General features: G+C 35.5%; 1 protein-coding gene across 1 annotated transcript in view; it reads left to right on the top strand.

Moving 5' to 3' along the window:
• Positions 1 to 21,453, top strand: part of LOC110441447 (short transient receptor potential channel 3-like) — a gene marked incomplete at its 3' end in the record, with an annotated part of 39,449 nt that extends 17,996 nt beyond the window's left edge. Inside the window, exons 4-11 of the mRNA XM_021484579.1 lie at positions 4,075 to 4,242; positions 9,424 to 9,685; positions 10,991 to 11,147; positions 14,269 to 14,393; positions 16,423 to 16,607; positions 16,855 to 16,973; positions 17,789 to 17,880; positions 21,367 to 21,453. Coding sequence (XP_021340254.1) covers positions 4,075 to 4,242; positions 9,424 to 9,685; positions 10,991 to 11,147; positions 14,269 to 14,393; positions 16,423 to 16,607; positions 16,855 to 16,973; positions 17,789 to 17,880; positions 21,367 to 21,453 — 1,195 coding nt within the window. The remainder of the gene's footprint in view (positions 1 to 4,074; positions 4,243 to 9,423; positions 9,686 to 10,990; positions 11,148 to 14,268; positions 14,394 to 16,422; positions 16,608 to 16,854; positions 16,974 to 17,788; positions 17,881 to 21,366) is intronic.
• Positions 21,454 to 22,806: the final 1,353 nt, after the last annotated feature.

Below are 22,806 nucleotides of genomic sequence, written 5' to 3'. Positions count from 1 at the left end.
GGGGGGGGGGGGATACTAGAATCAGCTTGTCTATCTGTCTATCTGTTAACTCATTCTAAAGTAGCGGACCAATTTCAACGAAGATTTCCAGATATGATAACTTACACCCGAAGTTGTGCATCCAGATATTATTTTTTTCATTCTGACTTTTTTCTTCTTCAAAGTTATAGCCTTATGTTGAAAAATCCTTGTCCAGACAACTCCTCCAAAACTAAGGGGTCAATTTCAACGAAAGTTTCCAGATATGGTAACGACCATCTGATGGTGTGCATCCAGGATTTTTTTTTTCAATCTGACCCTTTTTGCACGGAGTAATGGCCCTTTGTTGAAAAACACTTGTCCAGGTAACTCCTCCAAAACTATGGGGCCAATTTCAATGTCGTGCATCAGGGTAGTATTTTTTTCATGACGACCCTTTTTAAAAATCTTTGTCTTGACAACACTTCCTTCACTACTAGAACGACTTCAGCAAAAGTGGGTCATCTCGCCTAACAAGATGTGGTATGAAAGTATGTTTTGGCATGGGGAGGTAGTACAAGAAGCATGTCAGTGTCATATACACATACATAATGACTGGTGGAAGACTAGGGATTAATTTGCAATGCTTTGCCTTAGTTAGCCTTTAGATTACAGTTCCGGTTGATATAGGAGCGGGAATATTAGTTAGTCTTTGGCCTAAAGTTCTAGTTATTATTTTTGTTGCCTTTCGACCATTCATTAAACAAAATATGAAGGGATATTACACTATTTTATATCATTAATTCTAAATAAATAAAGCAAGGAAAGATACCCTTGCCTGACTCCCCATACAAATAAATCATTTCGGCACATTTGGTTTGTGTGACCTTGAACAAAGGTCAAGGTCATCAAAATTAACAACACTTTTCATGAACAACCTACTCGCCAAATATCAACACCCACGGACCTTTAGTCATGAAGGAACACAAGTTAAAGAAAATGTGGAAAGAAAGCTATGTTCTCCTTTTTTTGAACCAAAATTAGTATATGACAAATTTACCGGTTTTCATTTTTTTTGAAATTCCTGATGTTAAAAGATATTATTGGTAGCCAACTTTTTAACAAGTAAGAAAAATAGACTAGTTTTAGAACTATATGAATTAACGTGTCAAAAATGGAAAATTTCTCATTAAAAAAGAAATTTCACACATTTTTCTGCTTAAATCTTAAATAAAAAGAACAATTCTTTATTGAAATAGTGTAATATTCGGTATCAAAATAACAGTTGAAATACGTTGCACACGATGATGATATAATTTTATAGTAATTGTGCCATTAAAATGCTCTAGGAGGAATTGTATTACTCGCTCTTTAACACCCACACAGGTGTAAGTCAAGGAGGTCCCATTTATCATCAAATGAATTCTGAAACTAACTGTTCCTGATTTAAGTTTCCTATACCCATACCTTTTTGGATTTATCTTGTTTTGAAATTCCAAGTGGGGGCCGACGCTAATGTTAAGTCTCCATAGGCGTTGACCCTACCTTTCCTGATCTCCAGCAATTAACATACTTCTTGATTTCCTGTTTCTGAGGGATTGACATTCTTCTTGATATCTGAACTACCGTTAAAAAATCCTGGTCCCGAGTGATCAATATGCCTCTTACGGAATGAGTGTTGTTGTAATGATTATAAATGACCCAAGAAAGTGTGTTCCAAAGATCTATATGTAGCAAATGATTCTTGTTGAGAAAATGAAAACTACTCGTGACTATATACTTTTGGAGATATGGTGAAAATCTAGGTGTTGCTCGACAAATGTTTTCCGAAATAAACTTGACTTCATTTTCGGTTTTTACCCAACCCAATCTATGTGTATTTACGCAATATTGAGAATGCAAAAAGATTGACACCGGTGAACGCGTAACACTTCATGAAAGTTATTTCACTCAACGTTTGTTTTGGAATTTTTCAGTATTTGTTTCCTTCTGCTGCGTCAGTTGTTGTTTAGTTAGTGGAATGGTACGAATATCATATAGCTAGATCGTCGGTGTTCGGAGTTAACGAGATTGAACCAACCCACTGACCAAGCTTGCGTTAGGCATCTATTAGTAGACGAGGAGAGTACTGAAAGAAATGTCATTCACCAAGACCGCTTAAACCATATGTGACGGTCACATGCTGCCGTGATATATATGGAACATTTCTGGGATGATAGTTCAATTTAATTGTTGGGATCAAAAACAAAGTTAAAGGAATAAATACTTCTAATAATTTTAAATAAAAATAGATAATGTGCAAACGTCACTATATTAAATAAAACATGTATTATGAACTAACAGTCCATTCCTATAAAATACGCGACATTTGTAAGTGTATACGCCGATTGTTTAAATGCGCGGCACGAACGAACATTTTACTAATCATCGTAATCGTCTCATTGTGGCTCGTGTGTGGTAAAATCTAGCACATTTGCGATGTAACGCCACTTTTCATTGGTTAATAATCATGTATTATTGGACGATAGACCGTGCGCGTGCATGTAATATTTTCTAAGAAGAATTTCACTAATTGATAACATTCCCTAGCATCAATCAATGGGTGGGTGAACCATGATATAGCCTTTTTACCTGTAAGGTCCGTGATCCATTGTAGCACAGGGAATATATGTTACATTTAAAGAACTAGAAGGTCGCTTGAAACAAGGAATACACGATACATTCTTTAACAAATGATTCAAGGACTTGGAGCGTTTATCATTTATGGTTAATTAATTTCTTAGAATTATCATATATATCACTTGGGTATTCATAAATGAACTACTGAAAATACCACTTGGTGTTTGATTTGATTGCAATTTTTTTTCACAATAGTTATGGATTATGAGTTGGGATTTCCATATCGTTTTCAAAATAAAACATACCAGAAAAAACGATTCACAATAATGTACTAATGAATATAATATTTATATTTATTATACGTAGCGTAATACTGATAAAACTATCAATAGAAGACAAAGTATTATATATTTTAAACACCACTGCATGTATATACATGCACTTATAACTTATATCACGCTTTAGTCATTAACATACTGCTTTCGTTAAAGTATACTGCTTAAACCATAGATATGCAACATCTAATATTTTATTTATTTATTTATTGAGCAGACGGGATGGGAGAAAAACACAGTATGTATAAACTCATAAACCCCCCAGAAATATGATAAAAAGATTACCTTGTGAACTGTAGTTTACTCCAGCGCATAAGGATTTGAACTCTAATGCACAGGCCTGTTAACTCTAATGCACAGGCCTGTTAACTCTAATGCACAGGCCTGTTAACTCTAATGCACAGGCCTGTTAACTCTAATGCACAGGCCTGTTAACTCTAATGCACAGGCCTGTTAACTCTAATGCACAGGCCTGTTAACTCTAATGCACAGGCCTGTTAACTCTAATGCACAGGCCTGTTAACTCTAATGCACAGGCCTGTTAACTCTAATGCACAGGCCTGTTAACTCTAATGCACAGGCCTGTTAAATCTAATGCACAGGCCTGTTAACTCTAGTGCACAAACTAGTGCACAAAATAGTGCACTGGAGTTACATGCGCTGGAGTTACATATTGTAGCTTTTTTGGTAAACTCCAATGCACTAGGCTATTAACCAATGTTTGTTCCCAACTGTACGTTGCTTATTTCTCAGATAAGAGAACAATTACATTTCTCTCTAAAAAAAAATCACTTAAGCTCGGTAATAAAGTTAGTGATAATAAAATCACGTGTACGACGACATAAGTATATTCTGGGTGGCCGTAGAATAATTTCATCATGACTAATCGGTCTGGGATGCTCCAACCCTTAGCAGGGTTTTTTAAACATTGGGACAACGAAAGTTTTAAATATTAGGACAACGAAAGTGTCCAACACTGGTACAACGATCATTATTAAAGGCGTGGTAAGTCGATCATCTCTTTGACCCTTTTCGTGCATAAATACATTGACACATGTCATTCTATTACAACATGTACTGATAGCCATGCCACACTAAATGCCGAACTCTGGGTATCTGTAGTACTCAGAATATGTTACATATTTTCTTGAATCTCTTTCAGTTTGTTGCTCATCCGAACTGCCAGCAACACATGACGACCCTATGGTACGGGTCGGAGATGGGATTCCTACAATCGCTGCCCTCCTGGAAGCAGCTGGCGTTTGCCGTGTGTTTTATTCCATGTATACCTGTGATGTGTATAGCATATGTAATGGCACCTAACACAAAGGTAAAAAACAACCTAGTATCTATCAAGGTGCGCACCATAGTACTAAGGTGTAAACCCTCTATCCATCCACACAATTAATGTTGCTTAATCCTACCTGTACAAAATATATTCAAGTGTCCTCTTGTACCAAAACATTTTCCAAAATCCTACCCCCACCTACATGGTACGTACGCCAGACTCATACAGGTACCAATTATTGCAGTACTTAAGGATGTACTCTTCTGAGGTTTCAGTCACGTTCAAGTCTCGTTTTGATCTGGTGTAACGGGTTTTTGTAATATTTAACAAATTATGATAAGTAAAATAGCAAACACACATCTAGAAAACATGTAAAAAAAACTAGATGTCTGCTGTGCGTAGAACACTTTTTACAAGAATTTAAAAAAAATGACCATTTTGGCGGCCATTTTGAAAAAGTGTATTTTTGTGAATTTCTTGCACTTCACAAAGGTCCAAAATTCACCTTTTTTGACACTAGATTGATCACTTAAATTGTCATTGTGTCACCATTTTTAATTGTAGCAGGTTCACTTTGGCTGTACAACTTTATAATGTTCAATATGATCAAAATAATATGCAAAAAAAGTGGAAAGTTATATATTATTGATATTTTTTTTACATATTAGGGTAACTGAAGCACTTTTGATTTTTGACCCCGAAAAAGATGAAAAATAACACAAATAATAATGGGACAAAAAAAGAAGCACACCGACCCCCAATTTTTGTGTCTGTTTTAGAAAAAGAAACTCATTTTCTTTCGATTCACTGAATACTAAAAAAAGTTTATTACAGGATTTGTTTATATCAAGCGTTTAATCGGCAAAATATGGTGAAAAATGTGCATTTTTTCATTAAAAAATAAGGGGTAGGGGTAACTAAAATCGCATTTTTGAGTAAAATTAATAAGTTTAAGACATTTTACTTCCATAGTTTCAAAGAAAATAATATTTTTATCAATTCTACAAACATTCATAGATATCTGATAACACACTTGGAAGAAATTGTATGAATTTGTTCTGCCAATGGTCAAAACCCGAAAATTCACCTAAAATCACATATTGTGTTAAATTGGTATCTTTGACCGATCATAGCACAAAAACGAACACACCGACATATAGTTCTTTTTGCATTTTCTACTATGCCATTATCTCCTTTTTCCAAAAATCAATATAAGAAAAAAAGTTTAATAGAGGAATTTTTTGACTTCTCAGAGGCGTACATCCTTAAAATGCGCACAACTGCATAAGTACCATTCAAGGTACATGTATGTCACCTAGTTTGGTATGTATCAACCAAAGCTGCGTTTAACAAATATTTGACGCCTGGTCACATCTGTCCATGGGCCATTTTTTTAAGTGATAAGAGGATTACAGAGAAGTTTTAACTGCGTCACATGCTGTTCTCATGGTGAGCCGATGTGTATATCGTATAATCTGATTATTTTAGATATTAAACAACAGCTTTACCAAACCTCCTCTGTGCGTGAAAACAGGTTTGTAGGTAAATGAATAAAACAAGCGTTTAGAGCGCATCTGTATTGTCCATGTGTAAAAATCATTATTTCGCCAAGAGTATGTACTTAATCTCGCATTGCAAATTCGTTTTATATGAAAGTACACTACAATCTCTGATAGACAAAACTGATAAATTTTTTTTCTCTTTCTCATTGCCTTATCTATTTCTGGTCCATATAGCCCTGTTACCGATCTATACCGCTAGCCGTTTTGGATATGTTGTTGTTTCTGTGCACACACTGTCAGGGTAACGATATTATTCTCCACAAATCACGTGCTATGCTAGCTGATAAGCAGATGAGGTTGGCCCTGCACTGCATCAATTAACAAATAAAACGTGAGTGTGGCGTCCCGGGATCGCCGGTCTCAGGGCAGGGTTTTAGACGTGCCAGTCCAACTCCAATCATCGGGTATGTTCTGCAGGTCACACTTGTCAATTAGTTGACAGAGTAAGCGGTACATAGGCACTGGACATAGCTATACATTTAATCGATCTCATAAACAACGTCATGGTTCAAGGTCATTACAAACAGTTTGAGGAACTGACAAACGAGGGGTACAATCGTTAAAATACCAAACCATTGGGTTCCATGTAACTCCGATCAATGTCACGTGTTCGATAGATAGACCCCAAACCACATAGGCCACCACATTAATCCTGATAGATCTGGAACAAATGAGAATAAACCTGATTTTCATTTGAAAATATCAACACAAAACCTTCTGTAGACATAACAATACTAAATTAAATTTACAGCAGACCAGGAAAAACCCATTAATAGATCGAATTAGTGTTATATTTATATGTAGATACAGGATTCATTGTCGTATATCATCTATAATCAGGCATGTGATCTCATAAAACGGTTAAATCCTATTGGATGTTACGAAATATTTTAATCTGGTATAGCAGGTAGCAGAACGGTGATATCCTGCTGTTTGGCAATGTTTAACTATCGCATTTAATCGATATTAATGGTAAAACTGTCCGGTTATTTTATGACAAAAAATGTCTAAAGATCAAAATAATTGCAAAATTATTTTCTGAAAAAGTAATTGTACATATTAGAGTATTAAATAGTTTGACATTTTGATTATCAGAACGGTAAAACTTGTTGTAGATCTTGGAATTAATGTATTAAAATGTGACACATCAGTTACGAGAAAAGGCAGTGGTGTTGAATCCATCAGAAAGGTTCAATCCTATTATTGGTCTAGCAGGCGTTCATTTCGTATTTCACTTTTAAGAGAAATGGCTGAATCCAATTTTAGATACAGAAATATTTAAATCACGTACCAGAACGGTTAAATAGTATTGAACAGTATATCAATGGGAATGTTTCAATGTGGTAGTTCGTGTTCAAAAAATAAAGAAAATCATACTGTATTTCTTGAAATCTTAAAGTGTGATATTGCACTTATAAGTAGAGTTGAATCTTTTGTATAAAGTAATATCTGAATGTGTGTGTGGTTTTCTTATAATTATAAGAACATTTGAATGCATATGTAGATGTGGGAATATTGAAATGGGGAAAAAATAAAAACAACATATGCCAGATATAGCAAGTGATATTTCATTAATTAAACAGTAAAATCGCATGTATATAAGGGGATATATAGTTGTGGTATTTCATTTACAAATGTTTCCAAACGGAAGCCCTATATTACAGTAGAGTAGAAATATAAATGCGCTTTACTGCAAAGAACTGGAACTTTGTTCCCAACGTTTTAACATGTCACGTTTGTCATTTGATATGTTAAGGTTGACAAATATAAGGAAGGTAAATACTGTTGTAGATATGAGGATATATGATACTGTGGCATTCCTCCGATAAAGTTGTCATATCTCGTTGTGAATTTGGGGATATAGGATAGTGTGGTACATGTAATTCAGTGAAAAAGAGAGGCAGTTTCATGTTTTGATATTTGCATATTTCAAATGTGCGCAATTAGCAGAAAGCGTTCAATTCGTCTGAAGTTTTAGATATGGTAAATACTGACAAGAATGGTAAAACTTGCTGTAGACCAAAATGATTCAGTATGCTATTAATATTATAATATTTCTAAAACCATTTTGTACATCTTGGAATATTTAAATATGGTATTTCATTGACAAGAAGTAAAACTCACTTTAGTTCTTTGAATATTTAAATTTGCCTTTTCACTATAATGAAATACAATACACTGCAGATTATGTCGGTATATACCCCTTGCTGTACTTTACTGACATTACCCCTTTTCTTTAATAACTGCAGCTGTTATTCTATTGTCAAACGGAACGGAAAATCCTACTGGTAATGTAGGAGTATTAAAAAGTAGGAATTAAATAATATAATTGGCAAAATTGAATTTTAGTTATAGGAATAATTAAATTCGATATTTCACTGAGGTGCATCACCAACATCTGGAGTAGATCTGAGTATATTCCAATATGACATACCACTTAAAAGAATTGTTACCTTAAGGCGATAGATCTGGAATATAAGATTTCGTGGTATTTCGCTTGTCGGAATGGCAAAACTCTATTTTAATGTTTAGAGTATTTGAATGTGGTATTTCATTTATAAGAATGCTTAAATCCTTGCAGATCCGGAAATCTTAAAATGTGATAATTCAAATGGAAGAAGGGTACACCCGTACTGTAGGTATTGATTTAACTGTAGAGTTTATAGGATCGGTAAAAACGTATTATAGATTTTAAATGGGGTAGACTTTCATTTATATAAGAAATATTAAGCGTACTTTCAAACGTGAATATCTAATAGAAATAATTAATTGTAATAAACAACAAAACCCTGTAATATTTGTTTTTACAAAATACTAAAAAATAGGAAGTAAACAAATTCAATATTAAATGCAATCCTGTCATCATCCCATTGACATCATCCCTGTGTCATCATCCCTGTGTACTCATCCCTGTGTCATCATCCCATTGACATCATTCCTGTGTACTCATCCCAGTGCCATCCCCAGTGCCATAATCCCTGTGTACTCATCTCAGTGGCATCATCCCTGTGTCATCATCCATGTGGCCATTTTGTCCATGTAGGACTCGTCAGTAAAAAGAAAAGAAGAATGACAATTTGTGTCTAAAGAGCCCGAAACATGTGTAGAATAAAGCAAGGTGCCTCTGAACTGTTTGTAACATTTCACAAACGTTGGGCATGTATATACCAATACGCCTAGCTTTGATAATTTTTGTCAGATTATGTCTAACTCTGGTCAGGTCTATCAGATTATGGCTAACTATGATCATTTTTATCAAATTATATTTAAGTTTGATAACCTTTTTTTTAAGAGGATGTCTTTTTATCATGTTTATCAGATCATGTTCAACTTTGATCATGTTTATCAGATTTCGTCTAACTATGATCATTTTTATCAAATTATATTTAAGTTTGATAACCTTTTTTTTAAGAGGATGTCTTTTTATCATGTTTATCAGATTATGTCCAACTTTGATCATGTTTATTAGATTATGTTTACATTTGATAACGTTTATCAGAATACATGTATGTCTAGCTTTGAATATGTTTATCAGATTATGTCAAAACTGTTCATGATTCATAATTTCTCGACTTGGTCATCTTAATCAGAGAATATTTCACCTTGAGATAAGAAGAAATCACTGATTCACATTAAACGTCATGCTCATGTATTCTCCTAGGCTGGATCTGTGATGCGTTGTCCCGTGACTAAGTTTATCACCCATACGACGTCACACATGTGCTTCCTCGTGCTGCTGGCGGCCGCTACATTCCGGCTGACCGAGAGTGGAGTGTCCATCACGTCAACACGTGAGATGAGTAGTCCGGCGTTCGCGCACCTGTCGCACGAGGAGAAGATACAGAGCCTGATGAAAGAGACCCTACGGCCTTCCAGCACACTTCTCACTCATGTCCAAATCTGTATAGTGTTCTGGATATTAGGTAATACCAGCCTATAGTGTTCTGGGTATTATGGTATAACACCTATGTCAACATCTGTGTAGTATTTCCTAAAGTAAACGAAACCTTTATATCTCCCTTATTCCACGCTCGGAAATATTTATCATTCCGTTTACCGTTTTCTGGTCACATCTATTACTGTTTAAAATAATGAAAATAGTTCCAAGCGACATATCTGCAAGGGCATTAGTCAAGCACATACCAATTGTGAACACCCCTGCAGTCTAAGATTTCTAAAGGTTACAGACTGAAACATTCATACCAGGCGATTGGTATGATTTGTTTAGTGGTCTCATATTCTGCTGCACCAATAGCTCAGTTTGGGAGCTACAATGTATCTATTTCCTCTATTGTCTTACCTCGTTTTCCGTTTTCTGACGCCTTGCTTTCCACCACCTCGCTTCCGACCTCGATGTTTAGTTTTTGCAAAAGCGAGGAATGTTATGGATTCTCTCTGTGACGGAAACTTCATCCTGAATGGGTGGTGTCCAGCATGGTTGGTCCGTTGGTATTATACAGGGTTTAGTTTCGTGTTGTTGTGTCAAGGTTATGACATTTCAGTGAGACAATGTGATAGAGTTGAAGTGGCCTAAACATCCATGGACACTATTTTCACGTGACCAATTGTGGCAAGGACGTATCCCGGAAAACCCCCACAATAAACAAACTTTTAACGGGGGCCCACTTTGTCAGGCAGTTGTCAAGCAATGATATTGTGGTGAAGTGTGAATGCCCTTAAAACGTTAACTGTTTTAATTTATAGTAGGGAAGGGGAACTTTGTAAATGAGCTTCGAAAAGATGTGATGTTTTGTCTCCCAGTCATGTAATCTATCTAGACAAATAAAGCTAACTGTGAGGTATAATACTATGTTATAATATCTGTTAGATGTTTTGGCTTTATCAGGAATCGCGCCAATTACTTTTCAGAGTATGGATTGTGAAAACCGGTTAGGCAAAACGATGTATAAAGGTTTGTCGTCCATGCAATAAATCATTATCACAATTATCACATGCAAACATCCAAATACTGTAATCGTAATAACGTTATTAACACCGTGCTTCTTAAAAACTGGTTTTAAACTTACTACAAACAGAATGAATATAACGGTCAACAATATGTCCACTTGTTATCTGAGTAGCTTTGATTACTAATGGTTACATCGGTATACTCATCTGTAAATAATAAGTCTGTCGCTAGTTTTGAGATCTGTCACGTTTTGAGATCTGTCACGTTTTGAGATCTGTTTTGAAGTTGTTATGTCTATACAACTGCCTTTGTTTCACAGGGTTGCTTTGGATAGAGTGTAAACAGATCTACCATACAGGTGCAAGCTCCTACCTGACAGACTATATCAACTTTATGGACTTCAGTGTGCTGTCAATGTACCTGGCATCCTACGTGATGAGATTCTTCACGGAATACAAGGTGTCAAACGCCGACAGGTAAGCAACCCGAACATATCATATGATACGGTAGAGTTAAATGCCGACAGGTAAGCATCAGGAACTTATCATATGATACAGTAGAGTTAAATGCCGACAGGTAGGCATCAGAAACTTATCATATAATACAGTAGAGTTAAATGCCGACAGGTAGGCATCAGGAACTTATCATATGATACAGTAGAGTCAAACGCCGACAGGTAAGCATCAGGAACTTATTATATGATACATTAGAGTTAAACGCCAACAGGTAAGCATCAGGAACTATTATATGATACAAAACAGTCAAACGCCGACAGGTAAGCATCAGGAACTATTATATGATACAAAAGAGTCAAACGCCGACAGGTAAGCATCAGGAACTATTATATGATACAAAACAGTCAAACGCCGACAGGTAAGCATCAGGAAATTATTATATGATACAAAAGAGTCAAACGCCGACAGGTAAACATCAGGAACTTATTATATGATACATTAGAGTTAAACGCCGACAGGTAAGCATCAGGAACTTATTATATGATACAGTAGAGTCAAACGCCAACAGGTAAGCATCAGGAACTTATTATATGATACATTAGAGTTAAACGCCAACAGGTAAGCATCAGGAACTTATTATATGATACAGTAGAGTCAAACGCCGACAGGTAAGCATCAGGAACTATTATATGATACAAAACAGTCAAACGCCGACAGGTAAGCATCAGGAACTAATTATATGATACAAAAGAGTCAAACGCCGACAGGTAAGCATCAGGAACTATTATATGATACAAAACAGTCAAACGCCGACAGGTAAGCATCAGGAACTAATTATATGATACAGTAGAGTCAAACGCCGACAGGTAAGCATCAGGAACTAATTATATGATACAGTAGAGTCAAACGCCGACAGGTAAGCATCAGGAACTATTATATGATACAAAACAGTCAAACGCCGACAGGTAAGCATCAGGAACTATTATATGATACAAAACAGTCAAACGCCGACAGGTAAGCATCAGGAACTAATTATATGATACAAAAGAGTCAAACGCCGACAGGTAAGCACCAGGAACTTATTATATGATACAAAAGAGTCAAACGCCGACAGGTAAGCACCAGGAACTTATTATATGATACAAAAGAGTCAAACGCCGACAGGTAAGCTAGATGAATTACTAGATATAATACACACATAGATTTTAACCGAAACAGGCAAGAATGTTAATAAACAACTAGCATGACCTACATAGCTAATTTATTTTGATACAACTGACTTGGATAAACAATTAACATTGCCTGCACAACTAGTTTATGTTTACACAACTGACTTGGGTAAACAATTAATGTAACCTACACAATAAAATGTTTCAATACACTGACTTAGACAAACATCTAATATTACTTACACAGCGGTTTTAATACACAGTCCTGGACAACAAGCATTACCTATACAACTCATTTGTGTTTATACAACTGACTTGGACAAACAACTAACATAACCTACACAACTTATTTATGTTTATACAACTGACTTGGGCAAACAACTTACATAACATTCACAACTAATTTAAGTTTACAACGCACTTAGACAAACAATGAACATCACTTACATAACTTAGTTGATGTTTATACAACTGACTTGGAACAATAGCCAATCATGTACTATATTGGCTACATTTTCGTTACAGAAGCCACCTATTATTGGCTCACAGAGAAGCTTCATTAATGGAACACTAAGATTACACACAAACCACAAGAGGTGCTAGCCGCTATCACGGTGCAGAATGTATACTCTTATTTTGTACCAGTTGCTTTGTCTGTGATACGTATCACAGACTGCATGGCCTCGTCATCTAAATCATTTATCATTTCATATTCTATAGCAGTTTGTGGGAGTTAGACAAGGTTACATCCGATTGGTGGGTCATCTGTTTTTCAACAAACCTCTTGTCTATATTCCAGTCCTAATGATAAAACCCGGCTACCTACTAGCGTAGTCTCCTGCCTGAGGTTGTATATATAGAGAATTTATCGAAGATCGTTTGTACGGTCTTACAAACAATGTGAGGAGTAATACTGTTTAGTTTAGTCTGTGGCAATGGCAAATTTTATCTTTGTCATAGAAAAGCCCGTCACGAGTTATGGTGTTCAAACTGATAACAGTCCACGCTAAGTAGACACATGGGTAAAGTGATTGTTATTACTAAACTGATATTGCGTTTTTCCTATGTCCCAGCTGAAATGTTCAATAAAGCACCGTAACCGTATCAGTGTAGAACCATTTAAGTGGTGTCTGCATATATAATGTGTGTATAAATTAAACATATATATTACATTAATGACAGTTGTCATTTGCAGCATCCACGTAACAGTGTACAGATGTATTCCACTAAACAACCATAGAGTTGTGTGCCATGTGACTTGTTCTCTATCACATGGTTTGGCATCGTGATCTTTAAAATGAAACCAAACCTTGTTTGACATGAGCAAGGCGAGGTCAAGTATCACGTGGCTGGGGAAAATCTGTATCACGTTTGAGACTGAATACATTCATAGTAAAATAGTTGAATTCTAACTGCATGAAATGTTGTAATATTAGCAAATGACATGCGGCCATCTAATTCCGGAAAAACTGATAAAAGAAATATCCTATTGATGTAGTGTTTAATTTAGTTTGCTTGTTTTAGAGATGCTTGCATTATCAGGTATTTCAACAAAGAATCTCCTCAACATAACATTCTTAGGGTCGCGTGAAGCAGTCAAAAATCTTATGCTTCAATATATGCGCAGCACTTAGCTACTGCAACTTTCCAAAATATCATGTACCAGTCTACTTTCATTTACATGTATTTTATTAGCAAGATGTGCGCCACTTAGCAGCTGCAACTATCCAAAATCTCATACACCAATCTACTTACATTCACATGTAGTTTAACGTCATTATGTTCGCCGCCTGGCTACTGAAGAAATATACTTATTTGCAATCATAGTTTCTTTACGGAACAATGCGCGCCACCCAGTTACTAAAACTGCCCAATTGTACAATTTACGTATATTCGGGGTATTTTGACGGCGTGAATGCATCAAACTAATGAAACTGTCAATTTTACATACTTTTATCCACTTTCATTCAAAGGTTCTTTAATGGAACGATGCGTGCCACACAGCTACTGAAACACTCCAATTACACATACTTCAATCTCCTCCTTGATGAAATCAAAGACCCATCGAACTCGCCGACAAATTATTTTATGGAGGCATGTAAGTAGAACAGCACACAGCAAGGTCTTCATTGACAATCGGACACTATGATATTTCATCGAGTAGAGAAATTTGGATTAGATTGTCAGAGAAATAATAAGCGTTATTGAGTATAGAAATATTGGCAGTCGATAAAGTATACTAGGAACGTTCCTGTTTGATCTACGTCATTTCGCAACGCGTGTGTAACTAATAACATGTGCCTACCTAATACCACAATGCAGTGCGACGATCCGGGATCAATAGAGTCTTCTCTAAGGTTGACTTAGATTACATCGATTCTCTGTGATGCATCTGTTAATCAAGCGTTGTATATTGTTGAGTTCCTTCTTTAGATTTATTCTTGGTGATAACTATATCTCCAGTTTCAGTCTTAATCCAGTTTTCACCATCCTTTATTAGCCTGATTGTTGTAAACAGCAGACAATCTAAGTCAGCCTCCATTGCACGAAGCCTTATCCTAACCCACCATCAGTTCCTAAGTTTTATAGGAATAATAACTGACGAAACGCTAGCAATAGTGTCATCTTTTATGTGTCCTTGTCTTTTGATTCTAAAACTGCTGGAGAGGAACAATGTCCTCACCATACCATGCGTTCAACATATCTCATATCATGCGAGTCATGGTTTAAGTAAGGGTTTTTGTGGTGGTTAAAGTAAGGGTTTATGTTGTCGTTAAAATAGCGGTTTATGTTGTAGTAAAAGTAAGGGTCAATATAGTAGTTAAAGTAGCGGTTTATGTTGTGGTTTAAAGTAAGGGTTAATTTTGTGGTTAAAAAACGAATTTATGTTGTGGTTAAAGTAAGGGTTAATTTTGTGGTTAAAGTAAGGGGTTTTGTTAAGGATTTATGTTGTGGTTAAAGTAGCGCGTTATGTTGTGGTTAAAGTAGCGGTTTATGTTGTGGTAAAAGTAAGGGTCTATATTGTGGTTAAAGTAAGGGTTTTTGTTGTGGTTAAAGTAAGGGTTTTTGTTAGGATTTATGTTGTGGTTAAAGTAGCGGTTTATGTTGTGGTTAAAGTAAGGGTCAATATTGTGGTTAAAATACGAATTTATGTTGTGGTTAAAATAAGGGTTAATTTTGTGGTTAAAGTAAGGGTTTTTGTTAAGGATTTATGTTGTGGTTAAATTAGCGGTTTATGTTGTGGTTAAAGTAGCGGTTTATGTTGTGGTAAAAGTAAGGGTCTATATTGTGGTTAAAGTAAGGGTTTTTGTTGTGGTTAAAGTTAGTGTTTTTGTTAAGGATTTATGTTGTGGTTAAAGTAATGGTCTATATTGTGGTTAAAGTAAGGATTTATGTTGTGGTTAAGGTAAGGGTTAATGTTGTGGTTAAAGTAAGGGTTTTTGTTAAGGATTTATGTTGTGGTTAAAGTAATGGTCTATATTGTGGTTAAAGTAAGGATTTATGTTGTGGTTAAGGTAAGGGTTTATGTTGTTGTTAAAGTAAGGGCTTATGTTGTGGTAAAAGTAAGGTTTTATGTTGTGGTTTAAGTAGAGGTTTATGTTATGGTCAATGTAACGGTTTATGTTAGGTTAGCGTAAGATTTATGTTGTATTTAAAGTAAAAGTTTATTATAGGATTAAGAGTTTATGTTGTGGTTAAAGTAGTTGTTTGTGTGGTGGATAAAGTAAAGCTTCAGGTTATGGATATAGTAACGGTTAATGTTAGGTTTAAAGTGAATGTCATTTAAACATTGTAGGGTTTTATAGTGGCAGCGTCAGACATGATACAATGTTCTGGTTTAAGTGAGGATTAGTGTTAAGGTGACGGTAAGATTTGTGCTAAGACATGGAATCAGATTCGTTGTTATGGTTTGGAACAGGGTGAGGTGTTAATGCTGGGGTAAGGGTACTGACGCCGTGTAAGAGTTATTGTATTACAAGTCTACTATAATTTTGTATACAATTCTCTTCAGCACGATGCTATTGAGTACTGGTTACAGTGACAAAAGAACTATCTACTTTAATTTGTATCGAATTCCCATCACAAGTATTTTCCTTTGTACAACTGTCTAATTGTTTTTTCTTCAGCACGGTTCCAATGGAAACCGGACGACCCCGAAATTGTGTCTGATGTCCTGTTTGCTATTGCCAACGTGATCAGTTTTGCCAGAACCACCTACCTCATGCCAGCCTTCGAAGTGCTGGGACCGTTACAGATCTCTCTGGGCCGTATGATAGGCGACATTACGCGCTTCATGGTGCTCTTTATGTTGGTAGGTGTACATGGTAGCTGGCTGTAATGCGATATAGGTAATCCATATAAAAGTATAAAGCTTATCATCATGGTCCAAAAGACACAGTTTTTACGACTTTTTGTGTGTGTCCTGTTTTGTTGTGGTTAGATTATATTTAGTACATGACACTTTATCATTTAAGGTCCTGTTTTTTCGTCATGTTCAGCCATTATGCAATGCAATAAACTTTACCATTTTAGGTCTTCTTTTGTCCATACTTTTGTAGGTCCTGTTTGCCTTCATGGTCGGTCTACATAACCTGTACTGGTACTATGGGGCTCAAAGGATTAAGATGACAATGAACGGCCAGATTGTCTACGTACACGCTGCAGAGGCCTTTCAGGGGTATCGTATCATTTAATATATACTAGTGATTTCATAATGTTAAAATAGTTCACATTGTCGGATGTCTTACTTTGCAGAAGACTTTCCAAATAGTAGACCATGGGTTATAGATTTGATAGATGTGCTTTTGCTCTCCATTGTTATTTGTTACAACAAAGGTTCTATTTCTTGTGACCTACGATATTGTTTACCACAGACGTTCTCCTGTATAATTACGTTACGGACTTTCTTTAGAGTGTTACGCTTTACGACGGACCCCCGTTTTACTGTGTATCGTTGTGACGAACGTTCTATGCGGTGTTATTTATTACATCAAACGTTGTTTGTTTCAATGTTACATATTACGAAAAACATTAAACTTAATGTACCAGGTCAAGACCGACGTTCTCTTCAATGCAAATGTTCCTACAAAGTTTGTTTGTGTCACTTGTTAATTAATTCGATGCTGCAGGTCACGACAAACGTTCTGTTTACGTTATTTGTGAGCTTAAATGTTCTGTACAGTGTCGGAGAATACGACAGAGGTTCTCTCTCGACGTTATTTAAGTTACGTTAAGTGCAAATTTTACAGGTTACGACAGAGGTTCTGTTGATGTGATTTGTTAGGTTAATTGTTTTGTTCAATATAACAGGTTACAACAAACATTTTGTTGGTGTGATTTGTAAGGTTAAATGTGTTGTTCAATATTACAGGCTACGACAGACATTCTGTTGGAGCTATGCTTTACGTTAAATGTTATATTCCATGTTACAGGCTACGACAGACGTTCTGTTGGAGCTATGTTTTACGTTAAATGTTATATTCCATGTTACAGGTTACGACAGACGTTCTATAGTCTCTTCTGGTCAATGTTCGGCCAGGTTAGCATCAATGACATCAACGTGAAACACCCAGGTCCTGAGGGAAGTATGTATCTGAAACAAGCATAGTAAGAGAAACAACTCGTTTGCCCCATGTACAATAAAACAACTTCCTAACCCGGCATTGTTGGCATGTATTTTACTACTCTAACATGTTAACGTTAAAACTAACTACAGATCAAAGCAGTGCTGTTTATGTCCTAAATCTAAATGTTAACGCATCCGCATGCAATTATAAACAGTAGGTTAATTATAAACAGTAGGTTAATTTTACATAATGACAATGTTTAATAATTATACCATGTTTTACTAATATAACATATATATGTAGTACCACTGTATCCTTCTGTGGGCCGGCTATAATGTTATCTATTATCACCTTCGAGCAACTGCTGGTGTCATGATACGTCATGCACGTGTATTAGTGTGACGTATTATCACCGACCGTTAGGGTACACGTCAACATATGACATATAACAGCGTCATTTTAATAAGACTTTGTGAAGTTATCAATCATCTTAACAGTGGCTGTTTGATGGGAGCTGTTTAATCTGTGGTACATATAAATAATTTGCAAATTCAATGCACATCAATAATGGAGGAAAATGTACGACAAAATGGTGATTGTGAATTAGTTATCTTAATTAATCTGAGTAATACAAATTCCCTATTTCGTTTATTTGATTAAAAGTGTCATTCTATAGTGAACAATCTCCTACAAAAATATAACTATGTTGAATATTATTTATTAAAAGATGCTAATAAACGATGCTAAATGTGTCAATATCTATATATAAGCAGTTGTATATGATGTGTTTTACATTATTTTTTATTAATAGATATCAGAAGTTTAAGAACACGAACATTCGTAAACAAGTACGACACACAGTAAACATGTCCCTATATTCTAGTACCTTTAGGATTCCTAATTATAACTGTACATGTTTTATGTTGATGTTGTTTCTCCAAATTTGTGAATTTGTCTGACAACCATCTTTCAAGATTGCATTTTTCTCGATGATTAAATGCGCTTGTGATCATATTCACCAACTACAAAAGAGGCGAGCGATGTAAGACAACATCCCATTTATTTCAATACTTAAACTTTTAGCTCGGGAAATAGGGAACACATACAGGTAATAGACCAGAACGCTACTATCTTAAATATGGAAACGAACATTTTAAGTAACCGAACGTACTAAGGGGAATAACTCTTAGATTTGTTCAGAAAAAAAATGGAAAGACAATCGCCAAGAACAGATTGCTCCCCTTAGTACTTACGTTTATATCTTACAGAAGAATTATTCACACAACCGATTTACAAACCAATGAACTTCATTTTCGTTTATTATGACAAGGAAATTATTTTAAGTTCAAATTTTATTAAATGAATAAGCAAATAGGCAAAAAATAAATAAATGAAAAAAACAACATAATGTAACAACTCAAAGTCATATGAACGCCATGTCTAAGTAATCGCACCGCTTGATTTCAATCTGACATATTCAGTACATGTATATGAACAATCTGCACAATTGTCGTTACAACTGATTTTTGCGTCGCGTTGGTTCATGAACGTAAACGGCGTTGTTCTCTTTATCGATTTGACTTTGCACAAAATGTAAACTGTTGTTTGTTTGACGAAAAGTACATTAGGTTGAAAAACTTGTTTCTGTTTCCTAGAAATACGCATTGTTTTCAGTGCAGTTGATAATTTGATCCTTTAATCGCACTTAAATTTATACAAAATCAATTTAATTGAATGCTGTCAAGGTGTAGTAAACCAGCTTGAGGATTCGGTCGGTCATTACTTTTATTGTTCAGTTTCATCTACCCCAACCATGGGTGGTGTTAGGACAGACATTCTTCACTAGTGACAGAGTCTGCGTGAGGAAGTCAGTGCTAGACCGGGCTATTGAGAAACCTGAGAGTCGAAAAAGACGAAGATGGTAATTCAGTAGGTAGTGTACCTTCTGCCATCGACAAATTTTAAATAGAAATTTGGCATATCACTTTTACATTAACAATTATCGTTCTTAATTATGAAAAGTTAGGGAAAAGAATGAGTATTTATAATAAAAGGCGGCAACAACTTTTGGCAATATGACAATGTGGTCAATGAAAATGAGACAATTTACATGTAGTTAGTAGTCATTAGGTAATATCAGTATAGTACATATATACTACGGCAGTGCTCTACCTTGGTATTTGTTATAGAATTATGAGTGTGATATTGGTATATTAAGTGTGATATCGGTCTGTCAAACTCATAACACTATACCGATGTCAAACTAATAACAATATACCGATGCCAAACTCATAACACTATACCGATGTCAAACTAATAACACTATACCGATGTCAAACGTCCAAGAATTCACTTTTCTTTTTTATATCGATATAGTATACATATGTACTAGTGACAGTGCAAGCGTTGTATTGATATAGTATACATATGTACTAGTGACAGTGCAAGCGGTATATCGATATAGTATATATATGTACTAGTGACAGTGCAAGCGGTATATTGATATAGTGTACATATGTACTAGTAACATTGCAAGCGGTATATCGATATAGTATACGTATGCACTAGTGACAGTGCAAGCGGGCATTCATACATGTAGCTTATGTAAACATGTATAATTTACATTTTACATCATATAAATACTCAATCATATACTCTGTCAAAGATATATATATTTCATTTCAAATCAATTTTATTGTATTCAAAACAGATGTTAATGAATGTAATCATATAGACCGATTAATTGATAACAAACATCATAGCGAAGTACAGTATAGCTTTATTTATAATCTATAGGAGTCAGTGGTGTACGGGAGACAACATCCGCATAGTTGTCCAATGAAAGAATAGCCTACACCTGAATCCATTCTCTTATCAAGAACAATAGTCTTTGTTGTTGTACGCGACAAATATATATCGCACAGATGCATAAGGTTCATTCATAGAAACCTGTGTTGCATAATCTTTAAATACTTCATATTTAAATATATATAGATTCATCGACAGTTAATAGAGCATCAGTATTTGACACAATATCACTGAACAAACAGACTGAAAAAATATATAATATATAAAAGTTAAAAGGTATATCTTATATCATGTAGACTAAATGGCGGTGTATAATATCTATATGTTGTAAAAGGAAAATTAAATAAAACAAATACAATGTAGATGAATAAACAAGTAAATAAAATACATTAATAACATTAGCTCCATTGATTGAAATGTACACGCAAAATCTATGTTTCAGAGTGCACAGTCATGTATCTTAATTAGTTAGGAAATTTCCGATACATCATCTAGCAGAGTATGGAACGCTTGTGAAGGACTTCTTTCGTTTTTTAATCATTTAGTTGACGTTATTGATTATCAACACTAACTCATATCCCGAAACGGTGAGCAGTTGTTCGAAGGAACTTTAAATAAATGGGTGGTAATATTGATAACACTTGATGAAGGGGAACTAACTGACCCATGCTGTCCTTTCTTTCTGGCCGGGTGTAGATCGTCACTGTATGGTTATAGACTGTGCTCGCAACAAAATCATGTGCAGTCATGGTCTACACAACCGCTCTGCTGGTACTAGTGCATGTATGTATACAATCTTATTACTTCCTTACTCTATTCTTTTCCTAACTATTACTTACCATGTGTCTAAAAGATCTCGTTGATATATGTAAACGCTCTAGTTTGTCTTAGAATGCATTGTCTCATTCAAAACAATAGCTACTTTTCTCACAACCTTATGTGTTGTCGCTATAGTGTTAAGTATACTTTAATCCTGTGTTTGAGAAATTTATCAATGAATCAGAAACTTCACATTTCAAAATTGTCATTATCGAGCCTTATAGACATAGTGTATGGAAAATATTGTATCGCTTTTCAGGTCACCTGAGACAAAGTCTCGAGTGACCTATTGCGATCGCCTTTTGTCCGGCGTCGTGCGTGCAGAAACCTTCCATGGCCAAAGGTCAACATAAATTGTGAATTATATGGTCCCAAACCCCCAGGGGCCTGAAGGGCGGGGCCAGGGGCCAAAAAGGGTCAAATTAACTAAAACTTCAAAAATCTCCTTCTCAAGACCCAGATATGGTAGAATCAAATACTTTTTTTAGATGGAAGGGTCTTAAGGTGCTTTACCAAAATTGTGAATTTCATGACCCTGGGGTTGCACGTTTCCCCCTGGGGAGGGGATAAACTTTGCTATAGTTTATATAGGGAAATCACATTTAGAACCAGCATTTGTTTAATTTCCATTGGAATTAATTCAAACTTGGTTAGCATTATCAGTATTGGATAGCAGTTTGATGGTATGCACATATCAGCCCTGACTGACCCCCAGGGACGGGGCCAAAAAGGGTCAAATTGACTAAAATTTCAAAAATCTTCTTCTCAATATCCAGATATGGTAGAATCAAATACTCTTCATAGATGGGAGGTTCTAATGTGCTTTAACCAAATTAAGCTGACTGACAGAACCACTATTTGTACATAGTACATATACTACCCAGGTCTCTCACACTACTTTTGCATTACATGTAGTTCAAGTTACTTTTGTTACAAAATGAATTCTTTTTCATTAGGCAACATCGATAACATCAGTTTTTACATAACTCAGGTGACCGTTTAGGCCCACGTACCTCTTGTCTAATATAACACAGTGTTGTAAAGTTGTGCCAATAAACACACTTACCGTCTGTTCAGTTACGTCGTTTAAAGTCTCATCTCGCTACACGTGTGATACAAATGCATACCCATAACTGGGGTTAAATACATAAATGTCTGGTAAATAATACCCCAAGTCCTACATCACGAGACTACTACAGATTTTTAAGTTATGTATGGGCCAACTAGGGTCACAAGATCTAGAGGGCACAGATACAAACAAATCAACTAGTGTAACACGGGGGACAGAAACAGACATATCAACTTGTGTCACAACAG

This window comes from Mizuhopecten yessoensis, unplaced genomic scaffold (assembly GCF_002113885.1).
Source record: "Mizuhopecten yessoensis strain PY_sf001 unplaced genomic scaffold, ASM211388v2 scaffold715963, whole genome shotgun sequence".
Lineage (NCBI taxonomy): Eukaryota > Metazoa > Mollusca > Bivalvia > Pectinida > Pectinidae > Mizuhopecten > Mizuhopecten yessoensis.
Note: the sequence above shows the minus strand (reverse complement) of the source record. Positions and strands in the feature narration are given on the sequence as shown.